Source organism: Podarcis cretensis (genome assembly GCF_951804945.1).
Source record: "Podarcis cretensis genome assembly, chromosome: 1".
NCBI lineage: Eukaryota > Metazoa > Chordata > Lepidosauria > Squamata > Lacertidae > Podarcis > Podarcis cretensis.
The window spans coordinates 108462893-108485076 of record NC_137170.1 but is presented as its reverse complement, the minus strand read 5'-3'; the positions used below and the strand labels follow the sequence as shown (position 1 = coordinate 108485076).

Genomic DNA, 22184 nt, shown 5'->3' with positions numbered 1-22184 from the left:
TGGTATGTTTTCAAATTGAATGGAGGACCATGTGTTGAGATTTCTGCATTGCAAGTAGATGAGCTGTGGGGGTCAATTCCAGCTCTACAATTCTGTGGTTCTGTGTTGATGTGACTGCATCAAACATACTTTGTGTTTCAGGCTCCTGCTAACTTTCTTCCAGTTGTGAAACTGAGCTCTTGATTCATAAAAGAATCCATTTAATGTGTTGGTGGACAAAATACATTCTCCTTGTCAGGCATGTGATTGCTTAGTGTAGGAATAAACCAATGCAGCGTTTCTCTGGGTAATTGATACGTGGAGAGTACGTTTTCCTTCCTAGAGATGAGCTGCAACTGACAATTCTTTCAATGTTTGAGAATACAGAGAACAGATATTTGAGAAACAGAGAACAGTGTTGTATAGTTGGTAGCTTACCTTTTTAATTTCACCATGATGTTTGATAATGACACAGGATTTATTTGCTCTGGACTACAGCTCAAATCTCGTATTTTGTCTCTTTATTTCCTGTTCATATGTATGTTTTGATTTCCAGTTTTAGCCTATTCCTCATACATTGCTTGATGAGTCACATAAGTTTTTATTTGCATATCATTGTTCTAAATAATAATAGATGAAAGTTGTTTATAACTAGTTTTCTAGCAAGTATGGTAATTAGCTTTTGAACTTTGTAGTTAGAAAGTGTGTGTGTTCTAATAATTTTCTTTTAATATTCCACCATTTATTTTGAGCAGTCAAATGACCAACTATTTTCATATTTTAATATAACATTCTGATAAAACTTGGGGGGGGGTAATTTTCCTTCCTGCCTGCTTCTTCACCCACCTAGGTTTTTTATGACTTCTCAATCAAAGGCTAATAGGTTTTGTTGAAAGCAAAGTAGCTGCACGGTTTTAAAAGCTTTTGATGGATTGTGAAAGGATTCCTTACATTACAGTAAAGGTCAATACTTTAAAATACCATTTCGAGCTGACTATAATTTTGCCTTTAAAAAAAAGAGGCAATCCTAATAATGAGACTTTTTTAAAAAAATGAAGAGGTTATTTTGAAGAGGGTGGGCATTTTACAAGACAAAGAGGGCTACTTTTATACTTGGGTAATCGCACTACTTAAGAAAAAAAGACTTCACTAAATAACAAAGAGACTTTTATACTTTTTTTTTCAAAGTTTGTCCCCAGGAAATCACTTTTCTTCTAGCAAGGTAATTTGGCTTCCATTCTTGCAAAAGAGTATTACATTTCATGCAGATCAGGAAAGAAGTTATTTTTATTATTGCAATTTCATACATGTAAAGATTTTTAAGGAAGTGGTGAATGCTCTATTAACAAAAAATACTGTGTCTGTTTGACCTATTCCCCCCTAGCCTGTGTCACACTGGTACACCCTGGTATAGGTAACGTCTGGCCTCTTAACCAGTGGCGTAGCGTGGGTTGTCAGCACCCGGGGCAAGGCAAGTAATTTGTGCCCCCTAACCCTGGATTTGCGCCCCCTAACCCTATCCCTAACCTAACCCCCAGATGTTGCGCCCAGTGCGGCTGGCACCCCCTGCACCCCCCACGCTACGCCACTGCTCTTAACATCTTATAATCACATCCCCAGCAAATGCTCTCATTTTTATCCCATGTGTTTCCTTGCCTACATCTACCTTGCTTGGACAGCTCATGCTGGACCAACTTGCTTCAGTATGGCAACGCTTTGTCCTCTACAGCATGTTGTAGTGGTTAGACTACATATTGGGGAGACCTAGGTTCAAATTTCCACTCTTACTGCAAGACACACTGGGTCATCCCAGACCGCTCCTTGTCTCTCTGATTAATCTACCTCACAGGACTGTTCTGGGTAAAATTAGGGATGAGGGTAGTAGAGGAGAATGATGTATTCTGCTCTTTGTTCTTTGGAGTATGCATGGCATAAAAAATGTAACAAATGCTTGAATTTCCATTTTAGATTTTGGGGACCAATGACAGAGGTGTATAATTAAAACATTACAGTATTCTCCGCAGTTAGTTGAAGTTTGTCTGAAGTATGTTAGCATGATTTTGCGTGGTAAGGTACTGAGAGATAAAAATTGTCATCTCTATATATATCTATTTCAGGCTCTATTCTTGTGAACAGTGTGAAAATTGCCTAGTCAGAGATATGAGCTGCTTACATTAGTTGTGAAAATAATATATTTACTTTTAAAAATGCAACTGATTAGCAACCTCTCAGTTTTTTAATTAATGCTCACCTGCAGGGAACATATATAAAATTATTGTTCATATAACACTTTATAACCCATAATTTTAACACAATAGATATGAAATATATTTATTTGTAAAAAAACAACAACACCAAAATCAAACCCACCTTCTGGCCTTGTTTACGTCATATACACCCAAGGTGTTTTAATATCACATTGAAACAAACAAAACCTACGGTATTCTGCAGCAGCTGATCAAATAACAATATAGGGCAGTGTTTGTGGACTAGTTTGTGAGTCTGTGTTAAGTATTACCTTATACGCTCATTTTCCTACCTGGGTGTCACTTCTCTGGTATGTGACAGACAAACTCATACATGTACACTGTTTCATCTCATGTAATGAGCATAAAAGTGTCATTTATGTGTACGGCATGTAATGCCCTAAGAGAAAATTTAATGAAAATGATTTATAGGTGGTACATGACACCAGTCAAGCTTGCAAAAATTTACCATTTGCCCAATAATAAATGTTGGAAATGTAATGAGATTGAAGGTACATTCTTTCACCTTTGGTGGACATGCCCAAGGATTAAGACATTCTGGGAGATGATTTATAATGAAATGAAGAAGGTATTCAAATATACCTTCCTGAAGAAACCAGAGGCCTTTCTCCTGGGCATGGTTGGCCAATTGGTGCCAAAGAAGGATAGAACATTTTTCATGTATGCAACAACAGCAGCAAGAATACTCATCGCGAAGTATTGGAAGACACAAGATTTACCCACCCGGGAAGAATGGCAGATAAAGTTGATGGACTATATGGAACTGGCAGAAATGACTGGCAGAATCCGAGACCAGGGAAAAGAGTCGGTGGAAGAAGACTGGAAAAAGTTTAAAGATTATTTACGGAAATACTGCAAAATTAATGAATGTTAATAAGGTTAGAATGTGTTAAGATAATTATAGGATAGAAAACAGAAAGATGGAAAGGAATTGCTGAAACAGTTAACAGAAGTGGAATAGAAAAAGGGAGGTGTGAGGAGGTCGCGGAAATAAGTGAATGAAAGATATGATACTGAAACTATTTGATGTGTTTTAAATTGTTTTTTTGTTTTGTTTTGTTAGTTTGTGCTGTGTAGTGTTTTTGTGTTGTATTGTATTGTTTTTGTTTTTTGTAGTGTTTAAATTGTTAATAAATATTATTTTTTTAAAAATATGAAAGTGTCATTTATGTGAACTTGTGATGTGTTACAGAAGCAACGTTATTAAGGCATTATTCCAAATATGTATAGGACAGCATGTGGAAATAATGTCAATGATGGTCAATGATGCATGCTATTCCTGACCCAGAACTGGTGTTTGTGTGTATATATCTCCATGTTGAATTGAGTGGATTTAATTAGGATTGTTTGCATGTTCAGCTGGACATTGATCAGCATCTTGGCCATGACCAAGAACCCCATTTGCACAGGGTTCCCTGTTGAGGGGAGAACTCAAAGTGTGTTCAGCTGAACGTGCAAAAATGTTCCACCTAGGACAGGGGTCTGCAACCCGCGGCTCCGGAGCCGCATGTGGCTCTTTTATACCTTTGCCGCGGCTCCGGGGCGGATACTAGCGAGGGGAGGAGGCGCATTGTGCGCCCCAACGCTCCCCACTGTGGCGGGCGCTGTACTGGCTGTGACGTCGCATGGGGGCGGTGCGTGCGTTAGTCACGCACCGTCCCGACGTCACCTTCCCGCCCGCTACATTGTAAGGGGCATGTACGCTGGTCACTGCATTGAAAGGGGGCATGTACGCTGGTCACTGTTTTGAAGGGGAGTGAAGAACACACACACACAAAAAGGTAACTTGTTTATTTCTATGAGGAGGAGTAATTCTGAGGGGTCAAACAAAGAAATAATAAAAAAGTGACAAAAAAGTTATTTTTATAATGACGAGTTTTGCGGCTCCCAGTTTTTTTTTCCCCTTCGGAAATGGGTCCAAGTGGCTCTTTTTGTCTTAAAGGTTGCAGACCCCTGACCTAGGCCCATGCCCCTTGAATGCAGAAAGGTTGAGGGTGGTGGCAGGGCCAGTGCACATGCCTTTCCACCTGGTTGCGTATACACAGTTTGGAGGGATGCCTGACTTGGCCTAGTGTGTTTTCATTTGCTGTGACTGGATATACACAGAACACTGCTTTCTCCTTCAGAAGTGAGAGCGCATAAGGAAGCAAAGAAGAGTGAGAGGTGCAGCTTGAGAGCAACTGAAGCAGGATTTCAATTGAGACACGGAGACTGTCATCTTAAACACTTACTGGAGAATAAGACCCATTGAATTTTAAGGGGCTGCCTTCCAAGTAAACATGCTTATCCTTACATAGTGTGTGTTTGAAAAGCTGCCATTTTGACTTGCAGATGTTTTGAGCCCTTGTCTTCCTCCAGACTGAAACTGCAGTAATACATTTTGGTGGGATTCGTTTTGCAAATTAAAACCACCGGGGCACTCCTAATACAAAATTAAGTGTCCATACAAACACTTGATGTAGAGGTGTGAACGGTAGGAATGGTTGTAAAATGGATACCCCTCAGAGCTGGTATGCATGAGGAGTGTAAGCAAATCCCTGGTTCATATTCCATCACATACTGGGGGCAATATATAGGGATAATGATAGAGGCCTACATTATAGGGCTGTTGTCATGATTAGTGAATTGAGGAGATGTGAACGCTTACATATATATGCTGCCTATTTGTGACAGGGATATTGTTTCTTCCTTGTTTATTTAAACCCTTGTGTTTCAACTTTACTGTTTTATATGGCAGGAGTACAAAAAAAAACCACGAGTCTCCTGAAGTTAAAATATGAGATGCCGGTAATTCAAGGGTAATTCATTTTGTCAGATTAACTACTTGAGTGTGGATACTTACAGATTTGCTGGAGTGAATAACCTGTAGGAACTGCCCTACATTTTTTAAATACAAGAATTGAACTTTTAGTTTGGATGCTCTCCCTCAGCTTCTTGCTTTTTTTGGAACAAAAAGAGCAAACCAGCCTCTGCTTGCAAATATGGAAAAAAAAAGAGCAACCTATTTTCAGGTGCACAGACAGCCTGGGGAACATGCACACATACTGCGCTGCAGTGTTTGGCTTAAATTTTCTAAATGTATTCTTGGCGTAGTCTATCATATTTGCAGATGGCCTACTCTCTGGGGACTTCCTGCAACCTTTTTAAACTTGCTTCCCCCCCCTTTATTTTTTTACGATTAGCCTGCTGTCCCCCCCACCAAGCACATTATACTGTCTTTCCCTGCTTATATTTGTATTTTTGGTGGATATATTTAATGAACAGCTGTGCATGTGAGTCACATTGCAAATTATCCAATTTCTCTCTCTCTCCCCCCTCCCCTCCATACCAATAAGATAAACATCCCCCTCACCCCCAGCTAACTGAAAGAAAAATACTGTCCGGGATGGGAGGTGGAGGAGAAGGAGGGAGGACTATAATGTATGAATTTCAAACGTAAGGCAGTTTTGTGGGCCAGTATTTTCTGGCTTCCTCCTGGTTTAGCATTTGTTTAACCCTGTAACAGCAGAGTGAAGGGGAAAGCAGTCAACCTGACAAGCAGTAAGCTTGCTGAATTTTTGCAGAGATGAACACTGGCTGACTGGCAACAAAGTGTTTGGGTAGAGGGCAGATCACCAAGAGAGGGCTACCTCAGGAGAATGGTTCAAGTATTTCTCATGACTTTATTTTCTCATTTTTGAAGTATTCTGTCTGATATTAAGCCTCTGGAATAATTTCAGGGTGGCAGCAGTGGAAAAAACTTAAAACCTATATTTAAAAAATGGACTTACCGCTCATGGGATTGGTCATTTGCAGCCTGCCACACTCCATATTTGGTTGGGACTCCCAACTCCCATCAGCCCTTTCCATCATGGGCAGCAGTCAAGAGCGGTGGGTTGTAGTAGTTCAACAACAACAACAGATTGAGGGGAGGCTGCTGTATGCTGTACCCACCTTCCTCTTCAAAAATTGGTGGACAATATGGGATCGATAATACAGTGGCACCTCAGGATACATACGCTTCAGGTTACATATGCTTCAGGTTACAGACTCCGCTAACCCAGAAATAGTACCTCGGGTTAAGAACTTTGCTTCAGGATGAGAACAGAAATCATGCTCTGGCGGTGCAGCAGCAGCAGGAGGCCCCATTAGCTAAAGTGGTGCTTCAGGTTAAGAATAGTTTCAGGTTAAGAACGGACCTTCGGAACGAATTAAGTACTTAGCCTGAGGTACCACTGTAATGTGGGAACTAGGGGGACCTGCCTTCCAGAATGTGCAGCTGTCCTTGGTCAAGTAGAAAGAGCAGAGACTCTTGGGATTTTCTCTACTGGCCTCTCCGGCCAGCTGCCATGTTTCCTTACAAATTCAAAAACAAAGTGTACCTTGACTTACCTCATTCCTCTCTTTTGTAAAACCAAAAAAACCAACATGCGCCTCTTCTGGTTGATTATCGTCCATAAACATGCAAGACACACAGATAGCAACTGGTAACTTCTTGGAAAGAGGAGGGGTGGAAATTCCATCAGCTAGAAATATTCCTGCCCTTCTATTTATGGCATCAGTTCCTCTGTAAGTGTGAATGCAACGCATTGTTAACACATTTTAAGTATCTTGGTGGTTAGACCAGCATGTCCTTCATCTACATCGCCTTACGGTTCCAAGGGTTGCAGGTGAAAGGGCTATCGGGGCCCCTGATAAAAATGGACAAAAGTTAACGAAAGAGCTGATTGAAGACCTACTCATGTCTTGCACGGGTTGCAGCTGGCTCAGCATCGTAACTGCCATAAGTGCTGTGTGTGTTTGTGTGTGTGAGGGGGATGCAGCACGAGAGTCTGGCACACACTATTATATATATATATATATATATATACACACACACACACACACACACACACACACACACACACACACTTTAGCAGTGCATTAGCCAAGATGAGAACATCTATGGCAGAGCTGTGTGTGTTTTCGGTGGAGTGATCCAGGTCTTAATTTTCCTTAGCCAGCAACACACAGGCTACATTGCACAGTTATTTCATCTTAACCAATGGTTTACTTTGAAAATAATAATAATACTATTTATTTATTTATTTATTTATTTATTTACACATACATACATACATACATACATACATACATACATACATACATACTACACCTATCTGGCTGGGTGTCAGGGAACTGCCATCGGAAAGACAGGAGGTGGAGGGGCTCTCAGAAGTCAGGAGAGACCCAGCAGCGGAGGAAGGCACCAGCAGGGGGAGAATGGGAGATCAGAGAGAGAGGGAAGCGAAGGGATGGCTCAGGGAATCTTCTAGCGATAACAGCGGAGAAGTCTCAGGACCTCCCATAGGTACACCCACTCCTTGCCGGAAACTGTCGCGCCGTGAATCCAGACGACGCGTTTCCGTCAAGGAGCTTTTATGCTGGAGTAGATTCCGTAGACGCCCACTGTCGGATTCTGCCAGCGATTGAAGGAGCCATGCTTAAGGGCTCCACTAAAGACAGAGCTTAGCTAAACTGAGCAAACTCTGAGGGACTAAGCTTTTACGCACAAGCAGCTCATCATCCCATCACACTGGGTTTCCCCAGCCACTCTGAGCAGCTCCCAACCGAACATTAAAAACACGATAAAACATCAAACAGGAAAAAAAATCCTTAAACAGTTGACTTCAGATGTCTTCTAAAAGTCAGATAGTTGTTTATTTCCTTGATATCTGATGGGAGGGCATTCCACAGGGCGGGCGCCACTACCAAGAAGGCCCTCTGCCTGGTTCCCTGTAACCTCACTTCTTGCGGTGAGGGAACTGCCAAAAGGCCATTGGAGCTGGACCTCAGTGTCTGGGCTGTACATTGGGGGTGGAGATACTCCTTCAGGTATACTAGGCCAAGGTGAGGAATGAGTAGGAATACGAACTCTTTACATAGGAGTAGTACTCTAAACCCAGTATTGTATGGCCATACAAATGTTAGAGAAGCAGTTCTCTCCTTCCCAGGGTGCCTATCTCTGCCACTGAGTGTGTGTTTATTTGCACTTTAGGAAGTGAAGCCAACCAAAATTCTGGAGTAGAGACACAGTGAACATGTGTGCACATGGTATGCTTTGTTATTTTATAGCAGTCAACTGTTTTGGGCCCGTGGGCACATTTGTAAACTGAATAACCTGTATTCTCCTCCTCCTCCTCCTCCTCCTCCTCCTCCTCCTCTTCTTCTTCTAAACTGAATAACCTGTATTCTCCTCCTCCTCCTCCTCCTCCTCCTCCTCTTCTTCTTCTTCTTCTTCTTCTTCATTTATTTATTTAAGATTTAAGCCCCAGCTCCCCGCCCCCTGCACAGGGACTCAAGGCAATTTATAGATTGGTTTTGCGTTTCCCACTATCAGGTGTAAGATTTTTTAAAAATGATATCATAGAAATATACCAAACTTTAATACTTTAAATAATAATTGATGATAGTAAATCAAACACAAGCTTTTTGTCTGCACCTTTCTTCCTTGTTTTAAAAAAGGGCAGCTTGGCAAATATTGATACACATTTTGATGCTACAATAGAGTACAGTTTGTGCTGCATTTACCACGCCAGGGGTAGCGTTTGGGTTTAGAAAATAGAGTTTAGAGTGGGGGTCATCAACCTTTTTCAGCCGTGGGCCAGTCCATCATCTCTCAGACCATTTGGTGGGCCGGACTATATTTTGAAAAAATAATAATGAACAAATTCCTATGTCCCACAAATAACCCATAGATGCATTTTAAATAAAAGGATACATTCTACTCATGTAAAAACACGCTGATTCCCGGACTGTCCGCAGGCCGGATTGAGAAGGCGATTGGGCCACATCCGACCCCCAGGCCTTAGGTTGCCTACCCCTGGTTTAGAGGGTTCCCCCCGCCCCCAAAAAAACTCTTAAAGCTGCAATTTTATACAATTTTCTAACTGTATCCAGAGGGATAATTTTTTTGTAGTCTGTAACTGAAAAAAGAACAAAGTAGCATTTTAAAGGCTAAACAAATTTATTACTGCCTACGGTTTTGTGGACCAGAGTCCACCTCATCATATGTCCTTGCTTCATCAGATGGCAACATCTTGTTTGCTAGCAATGCAAACAAGATATATAGCTTTACACAAAGCTTAGAGAGTTGACGAAACAAGTTACTCAAAACCTTTGTGTAGTGCAGACATATAAGCCAACACAGTGAGGCAATACTAAAGGTTTAGCTTTGGTAATCTTGCAAAATTGTAGCTACTGAAGGTTGTTTGCTAATCTCCTAAAACAAAATCATTCATAGATTTGTGTGTGCAGAGATAGCTAAAACGTGATGGGGGGAGCCAAATGATAGCAACAGTGCTGTTTTTCTTGTGAGGAATGCCACTATCTAATATTTGTGTCTTGAGTGACGTATGCAGCTTGGATTCTAACGTCACTTCATGAATGGAAAGCGAGTGGCCGTCGCGGAAGGGTCTCTTCTGTGAGCACAACACTGTTTCTTTTAACAGAAGCCGCTTTTGTCAGAATCCAAGCCTTGAGACTTGAAAAAGTGTTTGATATAAAGTAGTCTGTTATGTTTTTTGGGTGTTTTTTGTGTTTTTTTTTTTTTTTGCAATGTGTGTAGAAAACTAGTTTTGATTAAGAGGCCATAGCAAGGTAGAGGGGAAAAATTGAATGTGTGCATTCAAGATGGGTTTTATTGGACTGCTTGTAAGTCTCTCCTGGGAAGGGGTGGGTGGGAATTGTACGCACACATAACAGCCATGGCTACATTAAGATGGAAGTATTCATATTTAAATTCAAAGCAAGCAAGATAGGAAATCAAAGCTGGGTAAGTAATCCTGTTGGTTAGAGTTGGGGCGCCTCTACTGAGATACTATATCTAGAGGTTGTGTCTATTAGGAATAGAAAGTAGGACTGAAGGAATCTCTCAAGCTTCAAGTCTTGGTTCATTGCCACCTCTTATATATCTTTGACCCCCTTCTTCTTCCCTCTTCCCTCTTCCCTCCTCCCCCAGCCTGCTGCAGAAGAAGGCTGCTCAATTAACTGATGTCCAGAGGGTTTTTTTTTCTTCTCCAAACATCCATAATTCTAATCTCCCGTTCTTTAACAATCATCCTTTCCAAGGGCTTCCTTTTTATCTAAGGGAAAGGTAGCGGCGGAACCTCACTTTTTTTGGTCTGAAATTCTTGGCATCTCTTTGCGTGGAGTTGGTGTGTGTGTGTTTAAAATCAATAGGCTTTCTTTCAAGGTTTATTTTTAACCAGCTTGAATTAACAGTCTTAGCAGTAGATCCTGCCTTCTCTGAGCAAAATGGCAGCCAGGAAGAGATCTTGACATCCCTTCCAAAAGTTTCTTGGTGGGCTGTCAGCTGCCTAGGCAGCGTGTTGGCTTGTTTTAGAAAACTTCATACAGTAGAAAGGAGCTGGACTCTCTTTTTGAAAAATAAGCGTTTTAGTTTATCTTTGTTTTCTTTGGAACTAAGACAAGAAATGTTGTCGACCTTCTTGTTTCAATTCTTGCTTAAACCATTTGTTCTGATTAAAAGGAAGGTTATTGATAAGACAAATAGTATTTCATTCCATATCCCTAGGACAGAGAATCTGAGTTTCAGGCAAGCTGATGTTGCAAATTCCTCCTTATTATTTTTGTTGCTGTTCTTACGAAATCTGTGCAGCAACTTAACAATGAAAGCTGTGTTGATAATTTCTCCAGGTGCATAAAAAACACAATTAGTTTGCAATTATTAGCCTGGTTCACACAGCACAGTAAGCTAAATTATGATTTACCAGTACCATGTAGTTTTGGTGGCTTCCGGATATGAGTTTCCACTCCTTTTGTTCCTCCCTTGACCTTTTAGCTTGGTGCAGTGGCAACTAGCTATGGTTTGGCTTAGTGTGTTCTCCAAATCCAAGATTGTGGTTAGGCTCTTCAGTGTTAGAAATTTAGATATATAAGCTAGGTGCCACATGGCAACTAAACCTAGGTTACGGTTGCCACACCAGAATGGCTATTTGCCCAGGGGGTTGGACTAGATGACTCAGAGTAGCCCCAATGATCATCAGTGGACTTAAGTCTGTTCATTTCAATGGGCTTACTCTGAGTATGATTTACATTGGGTATTATTACCCATTGTGTCTTAGTTGGTAATTATTTGTGCAGCATTTGAAGGAACAGCATTTAGACAGCATATAGGCCAAAGCCTGATTGGTTTTAAAGAGTCAAAAAAGTATTGCTAGATATCTAAAACGAAAATAAGGCTTTCTTTCACAAAGGAATTTGCACGACTTTTGCTATATCAGTTGGGTTTGCACTGAAATCCCTTGTATCTCCTTGGACTCCATATTTTGTTTGTAGTCTTTCTAATATAAATCATTAATATATATTACTATAGTTGCTTAAAATGTATATTGTACAGCATATGGATGGCATGCCTGATCATGGCTCATAATCACTCTAGCCAAAGCCATGCATCTTTTAACCAAAGAGGTTATATCTCTCACTTGCTTACTTTCCTTTTGGATGGATCCCCTATTTAACTTCGCAATCAGGTGGGCAATTTGGTGCATTCTGTAATTTTTTCAATACTTTCTTCACCAATTTGTGCCTAGAAAGCTGAATGAAGTCTGGAACCACTTTTACATGCTGATGTTCTTTCTGGGATGTGACCTTCGGAGAACACTCAAATCTAATCCCCATCTTCTGGAGTTCATTAAAAAAAGCTGCTCTCTGTGGAGAGGAGGAAACAAATAGCAAATTCATTTCTGACTTGATGTTACAGGAGGGAGGGGAAGATACAAGAACTAGTGTGAACAGAGAAAACTGCCTTATACTGTACAGTATATATTTAGTTCACAGTACCTTTATGGACGCGGGTGGCGCTGTGGGTTAAACCACAGAGCCTAGGACTTGCCGATTAGAAGGTTGGCGGTTCAAATCCCCGTAACCGGGTGAGCCCCCGTTGCTCAGTCCCTGCTCCTGCCAACCTAGCAGTTCGAAAGCACGTCGAAGTGCAAGTAGATAAATAGGTACCGCTCCGGCGGGAAGGTAAATGGCTTTTCCGTGCGCTGCTCTGGTTCGCCAGAAGCGGCTTAGTCATGCTGGCCACATGACCCAGAAGCTGTACGCCGGGTCCCTCAGCCAATAAAGCGAGATGAGCGCTGCAACCCCAGAGTCAGTCACGACTGGACCTAATGGTCAGGGGTCCCTTTAACTTTACCTTACTTTTTATGTCGACTGGCAGAACTTTCCAGAGTTTCAAACAAGGGTCAATGCCCGGTCTTTTGGGGTTCTCAACCTGCAGCCTTTCGCATGTAAACCATGCCCTTTGTCACAGAGGTAAGGCCTTTACCTGAAAATAGAAAGTGGGAGGGCTGTGTTCTTGTTTGTTTCATGCCTGAATGTTGTGGGAACAGAGGAGAGGTAGGTGTTTTTTTGTTTTGTTTTTTAAAGTAAACTGTGTTTGAATTGTGTGGGGAGTATGGATTTGGGATGGGAGCTAATTTAAGGCCTATCTGCCCTTGCGCTATAAAAACATTTAAACCACTGCTGCTGGGGTATTTTTATAGTTGGGACATCTGTGGCTTTGTGAAGTAATTACACAGTGACTTGTGGGTGGGTTGTGAAGGTGAGTGGGACTTGTTCACGATGGATGCAGTTTTGCCATCTTCCTTGCCAAGCCCCCTTCTTCTCCTCCCCTTAAGGTTCTATGCAGTGCTGTCATGCAAGCAATTTGGGAAGCATCGGAGCTAATTCAAACAGCATCAATTTGCTCTTATCCTGCCAGTGGTTTTCCAGTGCTGACAGAGATGTGTGTGGATTTGTCGAGCTTCTCAGGGAGAGATAATAATTTATTATTGTGCATCAGAAAAAAAGAAGGCACAGTGGCTCTCAGCCCATCTTATGAGAAATGAGAGAGAGCACTTTTCTCAGTCTGGATTGTAATCTGCCAGCGACCACAGTGGTGAGTGGGTTAGACCCCTAGTGAGAAAGGGCGAAGAGCAAGGGCCTATCCCAATTCAGAGCTCACCGACTTGCCTCTTAGAAATTGTGTCTGATAAGATATAGCTAGCTGTCATAGTTTTTGGTGGGGTGTCCCCTCCTTCTCCAGAGGCTATGCTAAGATCACTGGTGCAACAACTCACGAAAGTCACACTTGTTTGGAACTGCTTTTGTGGAATGACATCTCTGACAGATACAGATTCCTCTCTTCTCCCAATTTTAACTTTCTAGAACAAACCGATGGCTGTCCAGATGTTGTTGGACAGTATTGACTGATAGAATATTAATGCCACATACAATTCAGCATGGTTTCCTACTGGAGTCCTTTTTATTGATATACTGGGTCGGCAAGCTGATCACCTCAAGCAATACCAGACATTTCGTTTGGAGCCCTAATAATACATGCTTGTGTTATTGAAACCCCATTTCTAGAACTTCAATTAGCACTCTGAAAAGTTAGGCTAAATGGTTGGTGGCATATGAATCCCCTTTGATACCCATCCTAGAGCATATATGTCAAACATTTGGCTAAATATTGCCAATATTTAAAGGCATTTATAGACTGCACAGTTTATACAAGACTAGTGCACCTCTCTCATAGAAGCAGATACTGGGCACACTGCAACTTTCCTGGTTTTCTTCAAATTAGATACTTCACTAGTTGAGATAGCAGACCAAGTTGGCTGGATTGTCTATAAAAGGCTGGCTGACATGGGACATGTCAGAAAGATTAGCTTAACAGAATCAGCAGTTAGTGAAAAAAGTAAAGAAGACGAATCTGTTGCAATATGGTGGCCTTTTACTTCTTATGTAAACAAGAATGGACATTTACTGCAACCTACAATGAGTCAGGTTACATTGCGTAGGGCATATCTAAATGGCTTGCATTCTGTTTACGAACATTTGCTTTTATTGGGACATACTCTCTGAATTCTATTCTGAATCACTGAGCACTTGCTCAGATATTCTGTGATATGAACTTTTGTAATACCACTCCAAATGCTGTTGTAGATAATGTTCTTTGTTTATATTGTTTTTGGTTTGTTGTACATTTTTGACAACTCAATACAATTTTCCAATAAAATAAATTATTACATGCTTGTGAAAGCCCCTGTTCATATTACCTTCTGTAGGATTGGCTGGTAGGGCTGGGTGATAATCCGGTTTTCATCATTGTGATATATCATCAGCTAAACATTGTGACGTATAAATATATCGCGATATCTGAAATAAGGATGGAACTACATAGAGGTGAATGGGGTAACGTCCTTGCAACTGCTACCTAGACAGAGAGAGGTGGGGAGGAAGCAGCAGCCGAGGAAGAGTGAGATGCTGGAGCGGGAACCCCCACACCCAGAGTCTCATAAGGAGAAGCCTTCCCCTCTCTGTACACTGCCTCCTCACCCTGTGGGGAAAGTAGGAAAGGGTAGGAGGAACAATGAACTCTCCTTGTCCTCCTTCCACCTATTGAGGAGAGCAGGAGAGATGAGGAGCAGCCAAGTGTAGAAACGAAACGGGAGCTTGTTCCCACTTGAGCTGAAGTGGAGCAGCCAGAGAGGGGAGACGGAGGGAGCAGGACACTTTGGTTGTGGGGGAAATGCCAAGGCTGGGACTGTTCCTCCACTGGAGGGAAGGGGAGGGGGAAAGGAGCTGAAAGGGAAGGCAGCAATCTCACTCTGAGCAGAGGGGAGGGGAAAGGGGAGCCAAAAGGGAAGGCAGGCCAGGCAGCCACCAGTCTCACTTTTGAGGCTGGAACTCTTCCTCCTCCAGACGGAAGGGGAGTCAGAAGGGAAGGCAGCAGACAGCGATCTCATCACTCCCTGGAGTTTTGAACACGGTTTGCGATATATTCCCAGGTCAAATATTCTGATACTGTCGTTGTGATGTGAATTTAAAACCGCTTTTGGACTTATGTATTTGACTGGAAAAGGCCAAGGATATGTGGACATGTATACTCCCTTTTTGACTTGTGAACACACTTAGCTTTTTGGTTCAGGAAGAAGCCTTTTTTCTTCTCTTTTGCCCTTGCAGAATCCACCCTCTTCCGAAGGCTCTTGAAGTCTGTCTTAAGAGATCGTTGTTGAAAAGAGTTGGGGTTTTGGTAAACCCAACAAGTGGCAAATGACGCTCAGGCAGTTGGCAGTGTTAATCTTAGGTATGCAGTTGAGTCAAGTAGTTCTCTCTTTATTTTGAAAACAATAATCTTTTTTTCCCCCCCTTTCCCCTAGGTCTACAATGATAAATGGACTTCTGATTATTCCTCTTCTAGTAATGGTGTCTTTTCCTTCACCCAGCATGGAAGGTAAGTTATGAGGGGGGTATAAAACCTGGGTTGGTTATTTTAGTGCCTGACGAGTCACAGAAGGACTGTGGTTGTTCATCAGTCACAGGGAGCAGATGCCAGGTTTTTGCATACATTCTTGTATGGGGCAATCAAGAAGCCAAGCTGTTGGGAGGAAAAGTGCAAATATGGAGCAAGGAAGCCAGAAACTACAGGATTTTTGTGTGTGTTGTAAATTTTGGAGTACCGTAGTGGGTACCATAAATTTGGAGAGGGAATAGAGGACCAAGTGTGTTTTCCTCCCTCTGACTTATTCACTCTACCACCCAAGTACTTTTCTTCTTCTGCGGCACACTTGCTGTCTCCTGAGTGTGAATATTTGTGAGGGAAGGGACAGAAAGTTCTTACAAGGATAGGGGCTGCACACTTGCTTGCTTTGCTCACCCCCCCCCCGCCAAAAAAAATCCCTTTAAACCACAGTTGGGGAACCTTTCTGGCTTCATGGGCCAGATTTGAAACCTGTAAATCTCACAATTTAATGATAATAATTACAAAAAATTATTATCTACCCTTCACCAGACTCTCTTATTCCACCACCCTCACATTAAAAGTAGCAAGGTATCAGCATTATAGCTAATAAGAGAACATCTGTTGGTTGCCTTTATATATTTATGTAATGAGTCTCATTAGATGGCAGAATAATGTCTTGTGAAAAATACTTGGTTGACATAATTTGCACTAGCAAAAAATATTAATCCCCTCTCAAAGCCCCTCTAGAGTATCTCTGTCTATGCATTTTAAATCTTGGGCAAATGCTTCCTCTTTCACCCTATCCTGGCCCATGTTCCAGTTTGATACTTCCTTATAGACTTCGCCCTTGTTCATATTTTGTTTCTCTTTCCATTGTTCGGTTCATTGTTTGCTTCATTTAGAAGTGTGGGTGAATAAGTAGGTGTGTTAATGTCAGATCCAAAGGGAAGAAAATGAAAATGAGAACAAATTTATTTCCATAGTGGCTGCAAACTGTTGACAAGCCCACTTAGATAGCTAGCAGTGTGTGGTTCCTCATTTATGTGGCACCAGAGTAAGATTATTCATTATGAACCTGTTGGTGAATCTCTTGCTGAGATGTACTAAGATTTCTGAATGAAATATATGTCTGCTTTTGCACCACTGCATACTGTAGGCTATCATTTCATTGCCCATAGTCTTTCCTCTGGCTTCCATATATGCAAAATGAAATTCTTCTCTATAATGTGACACCACTGTGCTAAGGTCTCTTTGGCTTTTAGTCCTTTTAGTCCCCTGTTGCTTGTCTGACAGATTCTATTGTGTTTGTACTTCTTTAAATTCGTATGTTTACCGTATGCCACCCTGGAAGGGCTGTCTCAAAATATTTTAAATACATAAATGGTACTAACTTGAGTTAGTAGAGAGAAGCATGGTTTTGTTTGTTTGTTTTTTTCAGGGGTTTTTTGCACATGAACTTCTGCTAGTCTTTCCTAACTTTTATAGGGAGGCTACAAAAATGATTGCTGCTTCCTGAAATTAACCCCCCCCCCAATCTTTGATTTAGAAGGTTATATTATAGCATGATCTTCTCTACAGGAACTCCCTTCTACCACCAACTTTTTGCTTGATTCTATATTTGGAATTAGAAGATGCTGATAGAAAGGTTCAAAAGCTGCAGAAAGAAGTAGACAGACTTACGGAGATTTGCTTCTTTCTGCGTGAAAGGAAAGTTAATCTCTGCTGCAAAACCTATGGTCATGAGTATACACAGAACAGGGCCTATTACTCTGGTGGTATTCCATGGCTTCCCCCAGATAATTTTGGGAGTTGTGGTTAAGGGTGTTGAGAGTTGTTAGAAGACTAGTATTTCCCTTCCAGAGCTACAATTTCCAGAGTTCCTTCTGAAGAGGAATTGCCTGTTAAACAACTCTGGAAATTATAGCTCTGAGAGAGGACATAGAATCTCCACATATGGCCACATACAATTGTGTATGTTACCTCAGCAAAAGGAACGGCACACATTTCAGAAATAAACGTTGGCTTCTTCTTCTTTTTTAAATCAATCTGATAACATTTCATGTATTTGTGGTTTAGCTACTTGGAAATTAAATACATTGCTGCTTTTTAAAAAAAAACACCAGAGGGATAACCCTACCCATGTTCTAAATATTATTTTTAAAATAATGTGTGCATGCAACATTGCTTTAAGAGAGCTGGTGAATTTCAAGATGAGTGGGATTATTCCCCGTTTTATTACCCTGCAGTTGGCCCTTCTAGTATGATAGAACTTCTCAAACAAAATGAAGGGATTGTAGCTGTGGACTCTTGAGTGCTGCTGCTGTAATGATTTTCCTGAAAGAGAACCATTTGGGGAGGAAGATGAGGTAATTCAACCTCAGTGTGCCTGTCTAGCTGTATAAATAGATCACTGACACAACACCATTTTTTTTCAGCTGCAAAACTGAGAGGAAAACATGTCCCAAAAACTGAAGCATTGAACACTTGGCCTGTCCTTAAAGTTAGGGTAGAAAGTAGATGGAAAATGTGGATCAGCACGAGTCAAGCATCCCTTCCATGTTTTGTTTTTGTCTTTGAGATGTTCAATTTTTTTGCGTGGAGAGCTGCTTTCCCATCTCCCCTCCCTTTCAATTAGTGATAGGACTTATGCTTTGCCTGCAGACTTGCTTTGGTCAGAGGTGAACATACAGGCGAAAGTCTTTGGAAGTCCCAAGAATGTCTTGTGGAACACATTATACAGTCTTTCTGTTATCTGTATAGATTCTTCATGCTTGAAAAGCCAGGCATTACTTGACCTCAGTAAGAGGCACTATTCTGTGGGTTAACAAAATCCAACTCAGCTCTTTAAAGCTTGGATCCTGAGTTGCTATTTGACTACAGCCCCTGTCAGCTCTGCCAGTACAGCCGAAGGGCAGAGAGACAAAAATCTTCGTGAAATAATAATAATAATAATAATACCCCGCCCCATCTGGCTGGGTTTCCCCAACCACTCTGGGCATCTTACAGCACATAAAAAATTGTAAAACATTAGACATAAAAATTTCCTGATACAAGGTTGCCTTCAGATGTCTTCTAAAAGTCAGATAGTTGTTTGTTTCCTTGACATCTGATGAGAAGGAGTTCCACAGGGCGGGCAGCACTATTGAGAAGGCCGTCTGTCATCTCCTTGACAAGATGTCAAGGAGCAATGCCAGGAAAACTATTTCAAAAGAGTGAACTGGTCACAAAAACCATCATTAGGGGGAGATAAAGGATTTTAACACAAGTTAGAGCTATTCTTTAGTGATGGCCTGAATAAATTAGTTCATATGTCTCAAGGTGCGAAGCTTGCTTTGCTTATAAGGTGCTGTGGGACTTTGAGCAACTCCTATGGGAAGGGAAAGCCCCAACCCCGCCCCCTCCAGATTCAACAGGAACTGGAATGGGGCCCTGCTACCCACTCACCGGTATTCTTATTGGTTAGGACCATGGCCACGCTTTTTGTGGAGTCCATTTGAACTCTTAAGTGAAATATCTAGGTCTTGTAGCTTCCCAGGATGTACATAGCAATTGCTTTTGTGTGGAAGTGTCCTTATCAACTTCTTGGAAAACTAGACTATTGAGGAGACTGCCCTGGCCTTGTCCTTTATCTCTTTCTTTCCATTTGCAAGCAAGCAGATGTTTGTGCGGGTGTTTTCTAAGAAATTTATGTCTGTTCTGAATAAACTGGGGGGTAGTGGAACAATCCATGACATTTTACAGGGTTCACCCCCCTCCCACACACTTCCTTTGTTGACATCTTCACCTTGGGCCTTGCAACATAACCATGGCCTATGTGCTCTTGCCTTGTTCATTTACTTAAGTTACAGTGGTACCTTGGGTTAAGTACTTAATTCGTTCCGGAGGTCCATTCTTAACCTGAAACTGTTCTTAACCTGAAGCACCACTTTAGCTAATGGGGCCTCCTGCTTCCGCCGTGCCGTCGGAGCACAATTTCTGTTCTTATCCTGAAGCAAAGTTCTTAACATGAACCACTATTTCTGGGTTAGCGGAGTGTGTAACCTGAAGCGTCTGTAACCCGAGGTACCACTGTATATCCTTTTAAGACTGGGTTGTTGAACTTTCTTGTTCTCATAGGCAGGGTGAAATAATGAAGGGACCTCAAATATATTTATAGTGTGCAAGAGCTCTTCTTAACTTGCTCTTGTCCATATAGGCACTTATTTACAATACAGCCCTATTTGGGACATAGTCTACTTGGTTACATCCACGCCATACATTTAAAGCACTATTATGCCACAGTAATGGATAACCCTGGGACTATAGTTTGTTAAGGCTACCAGAAGTCTAACCTCTGTGTGGTCAGCAGACTTGGAACTACATTTCCCAGGTTTCTCCATGAATATTACACATTACTACTTGGTGCCGATGTAGTATATGTTGCTGTTAATGCTGCTGTTTGTCTGGTCTGGTAAAGATTGATGGACTGTCCATGAATATAGTGCTATAAATGTATGGAGTGGTCCTTTCCTTCCCTCCTTTTTTATTTTTTAAAGAACACCTGGTCTTTAACATGGTGGCAGGAAGCTGTAACGGCTACTGGTTTCCACTTGTGATTTTCATGCCACTACTCTTTGGAATGTGGTAACTCAAACAGCCACATAACTTGTCTTGACTCAGCATCTGAACTAATAAATGGCACACAAAATTACACAGTGGACATTGCAAAGCCCGATTACCCTAGCAGTTATGCTATGACACAGCTTGTAGCATTCATGCACACTTTAAAAAGTTATCCTTTTTGCTTACGTTCATTTTCTGTCTTGGCACACACTCTTGTTTTTCCTGTGTATTTACTGAATGTGAAAAGAGTTCCCAGTTAGGGAATAGTGACAAAGCAGAGTAGAAACGCCTGCCTAATTTGGATTAGGCCTGTTGTACCCTTTTAATCTGTAAAAGAAGAATCTTCCAGTTGTGTTTGAACTTCACCCTCAAATAAATGGGGGGGGGGGAGAGAAGAAGGTTCACTCTAAGGAATCAGAAATATCCTGTGGAAGATCACATATGATTCTTTTTTAACGTGAAAATTTGTTTTGTTATCAAGAGAAAGTTGGCTTTGAAAGATCACATTGGTTCTCTTGTGGGTAGATGTTTCGGCAGCTTTTGGGCACCTTTGGTCTGGATGGCTGGCCAAGGTGTTGAGGGCCAAGACCAAAGGGTAAGGGGAAATGTCATTATCTAATGGTTCGTTATGGTTATGTTAAGATCATTGCCATCAAATCCTGCTTGTGAGCTTCCCATTTGGCGTTGGATCAGCCACGATGGCGAGCAGGATGCTGGGCTAAGAGAGGGTGTTAGTCTGATCTGGCAGGGCTCCTCTTACCATTGGTGAATGCATTTCCTGTTCAGAAATTGTTATATCCTTCATAAAATGCAAAGTTATAACAGAGACAAAGTGGTTGTGCCCATCTACCTTGCTGTGTGGCAGCAGCCTCCTAAGCCTGGGAGTGGGAAATGAGTGTGGTTGCATTGGTCTGCTGTGATGCCATTCCTTCGCCTAGGTGTTCCACCCAGGAGCCATTTAATCTGAAATGTATGTTCCCAAGGATGGGTTTGCAGGAAGGAATTGGGTTTTTGGTGGTGTGCCACCAGGCTTCCCAAACGTCTCTTTACCTGAACTTTTGGCCAATGGTTGCAGGTCTCAAGACAATGTTAGGAACAGTATTTTATAATAAACTGATGACTGTAGCTTAGTCTCTCCCAAATGAATAATTTGTATTTAATGCATAAATGCTTGCAATCCTGGGGTTGTTGATCCTCATCCTACCCACCACTGCATTCAGACACCAATCCAGATCTAATGGTTAGAAGAAGTTGTTAGATGGCCAGAATTTTCTATGGATAGATCAGACCCATTTCCCCTCTCCTCCCCAGATATCAATACCTGATCCATTGCACATGAATTCAGTTATGATGAAAAGACTTAGATCATGTGAATGCTTGAACTGTGTTCTAATTACTCCCCAACCTGAGATGGATATTCCAATTTGTGTATTGAAATGGGGTGGGGGTGCCTTTCTCTAGATGAAAAGTGTTTTGGAATGATTGGTGGTGGTAGAACTGCCGCTAAAGAAAACAACAACAGCCCATTTGAATTACAGGCTGTATACTCGAAAATAAAACCTGTGCTGGAACTGAAAACCAGGGTCCGTGCTGTGAATTATTTTTAGATGCTGCTTTGTGCAATTAGCTTTGTTTTGCTTAGTGACCATATGCTATTTTCCCTCTCCTGTTTAAGCCAGTATGGCTGCTATTAAAGCTAGATTGAAAAAAAGAAAGAAAGAAATCACTTTGCTTTGCTAACAAGACAAGTTGACTTGAATGGCTTTCCTTTCACCATTTCCAGAGGATGCTCAATCATTTTCTTATATAAAAATATAACTGTGCTAAATATCTGTTTCGCTTCCAGCAATATTCTCAATGTTTTCCAAATGTGATATATATGTCTCTGTGTGTGTTTAAAAAACTACCAAAATTTTTTAGAAGGGTAGTTATGTGCCTTGGTTGGTGTGGCAACTGATCTTGCGAGGTACTGAACACTGGCTGAAAGAATTTAACAGCTGGAGCTTTAGGGCATAATCCTGGAGATCCTTTTGGCTAAGAGACTGTATTATGGATGGGGGCAC

At 41.5% G+C, this 22184-nt stretch overlaps 1 protein-coding gene across 2 annotated transcripts in view; it reads left to right on the top strand.

The window, feature by feature from the left end:
* ACVR1 (activin A receptor type 1) overlaps window positions 1-22184 on the top strand; it is a 69249-nt gene that overhangs the window by 23361 nt on the left and 23704 nt on the right. The window contains exons 1-2 of one of the 2 annotated variants that reach the window (XM_079980025.1): window positions 14932-15064; window positions 15437-15510. In XM_079980025.1, the coding sequence (XP_079836151.1) occupies window positions 15444-15510 (67 nt within the window). In that variant the 5' untranslated portion in view covers window positions 14932-15064; window positions 15437-15443. Of the gene's footprint in view, window positions 1-14931; window positions 15065-15436; window positions 15511-22184 lie in introns of those variants that run through there. The other variant, XM_079980024.1, reaches the window with a different exon arrangement.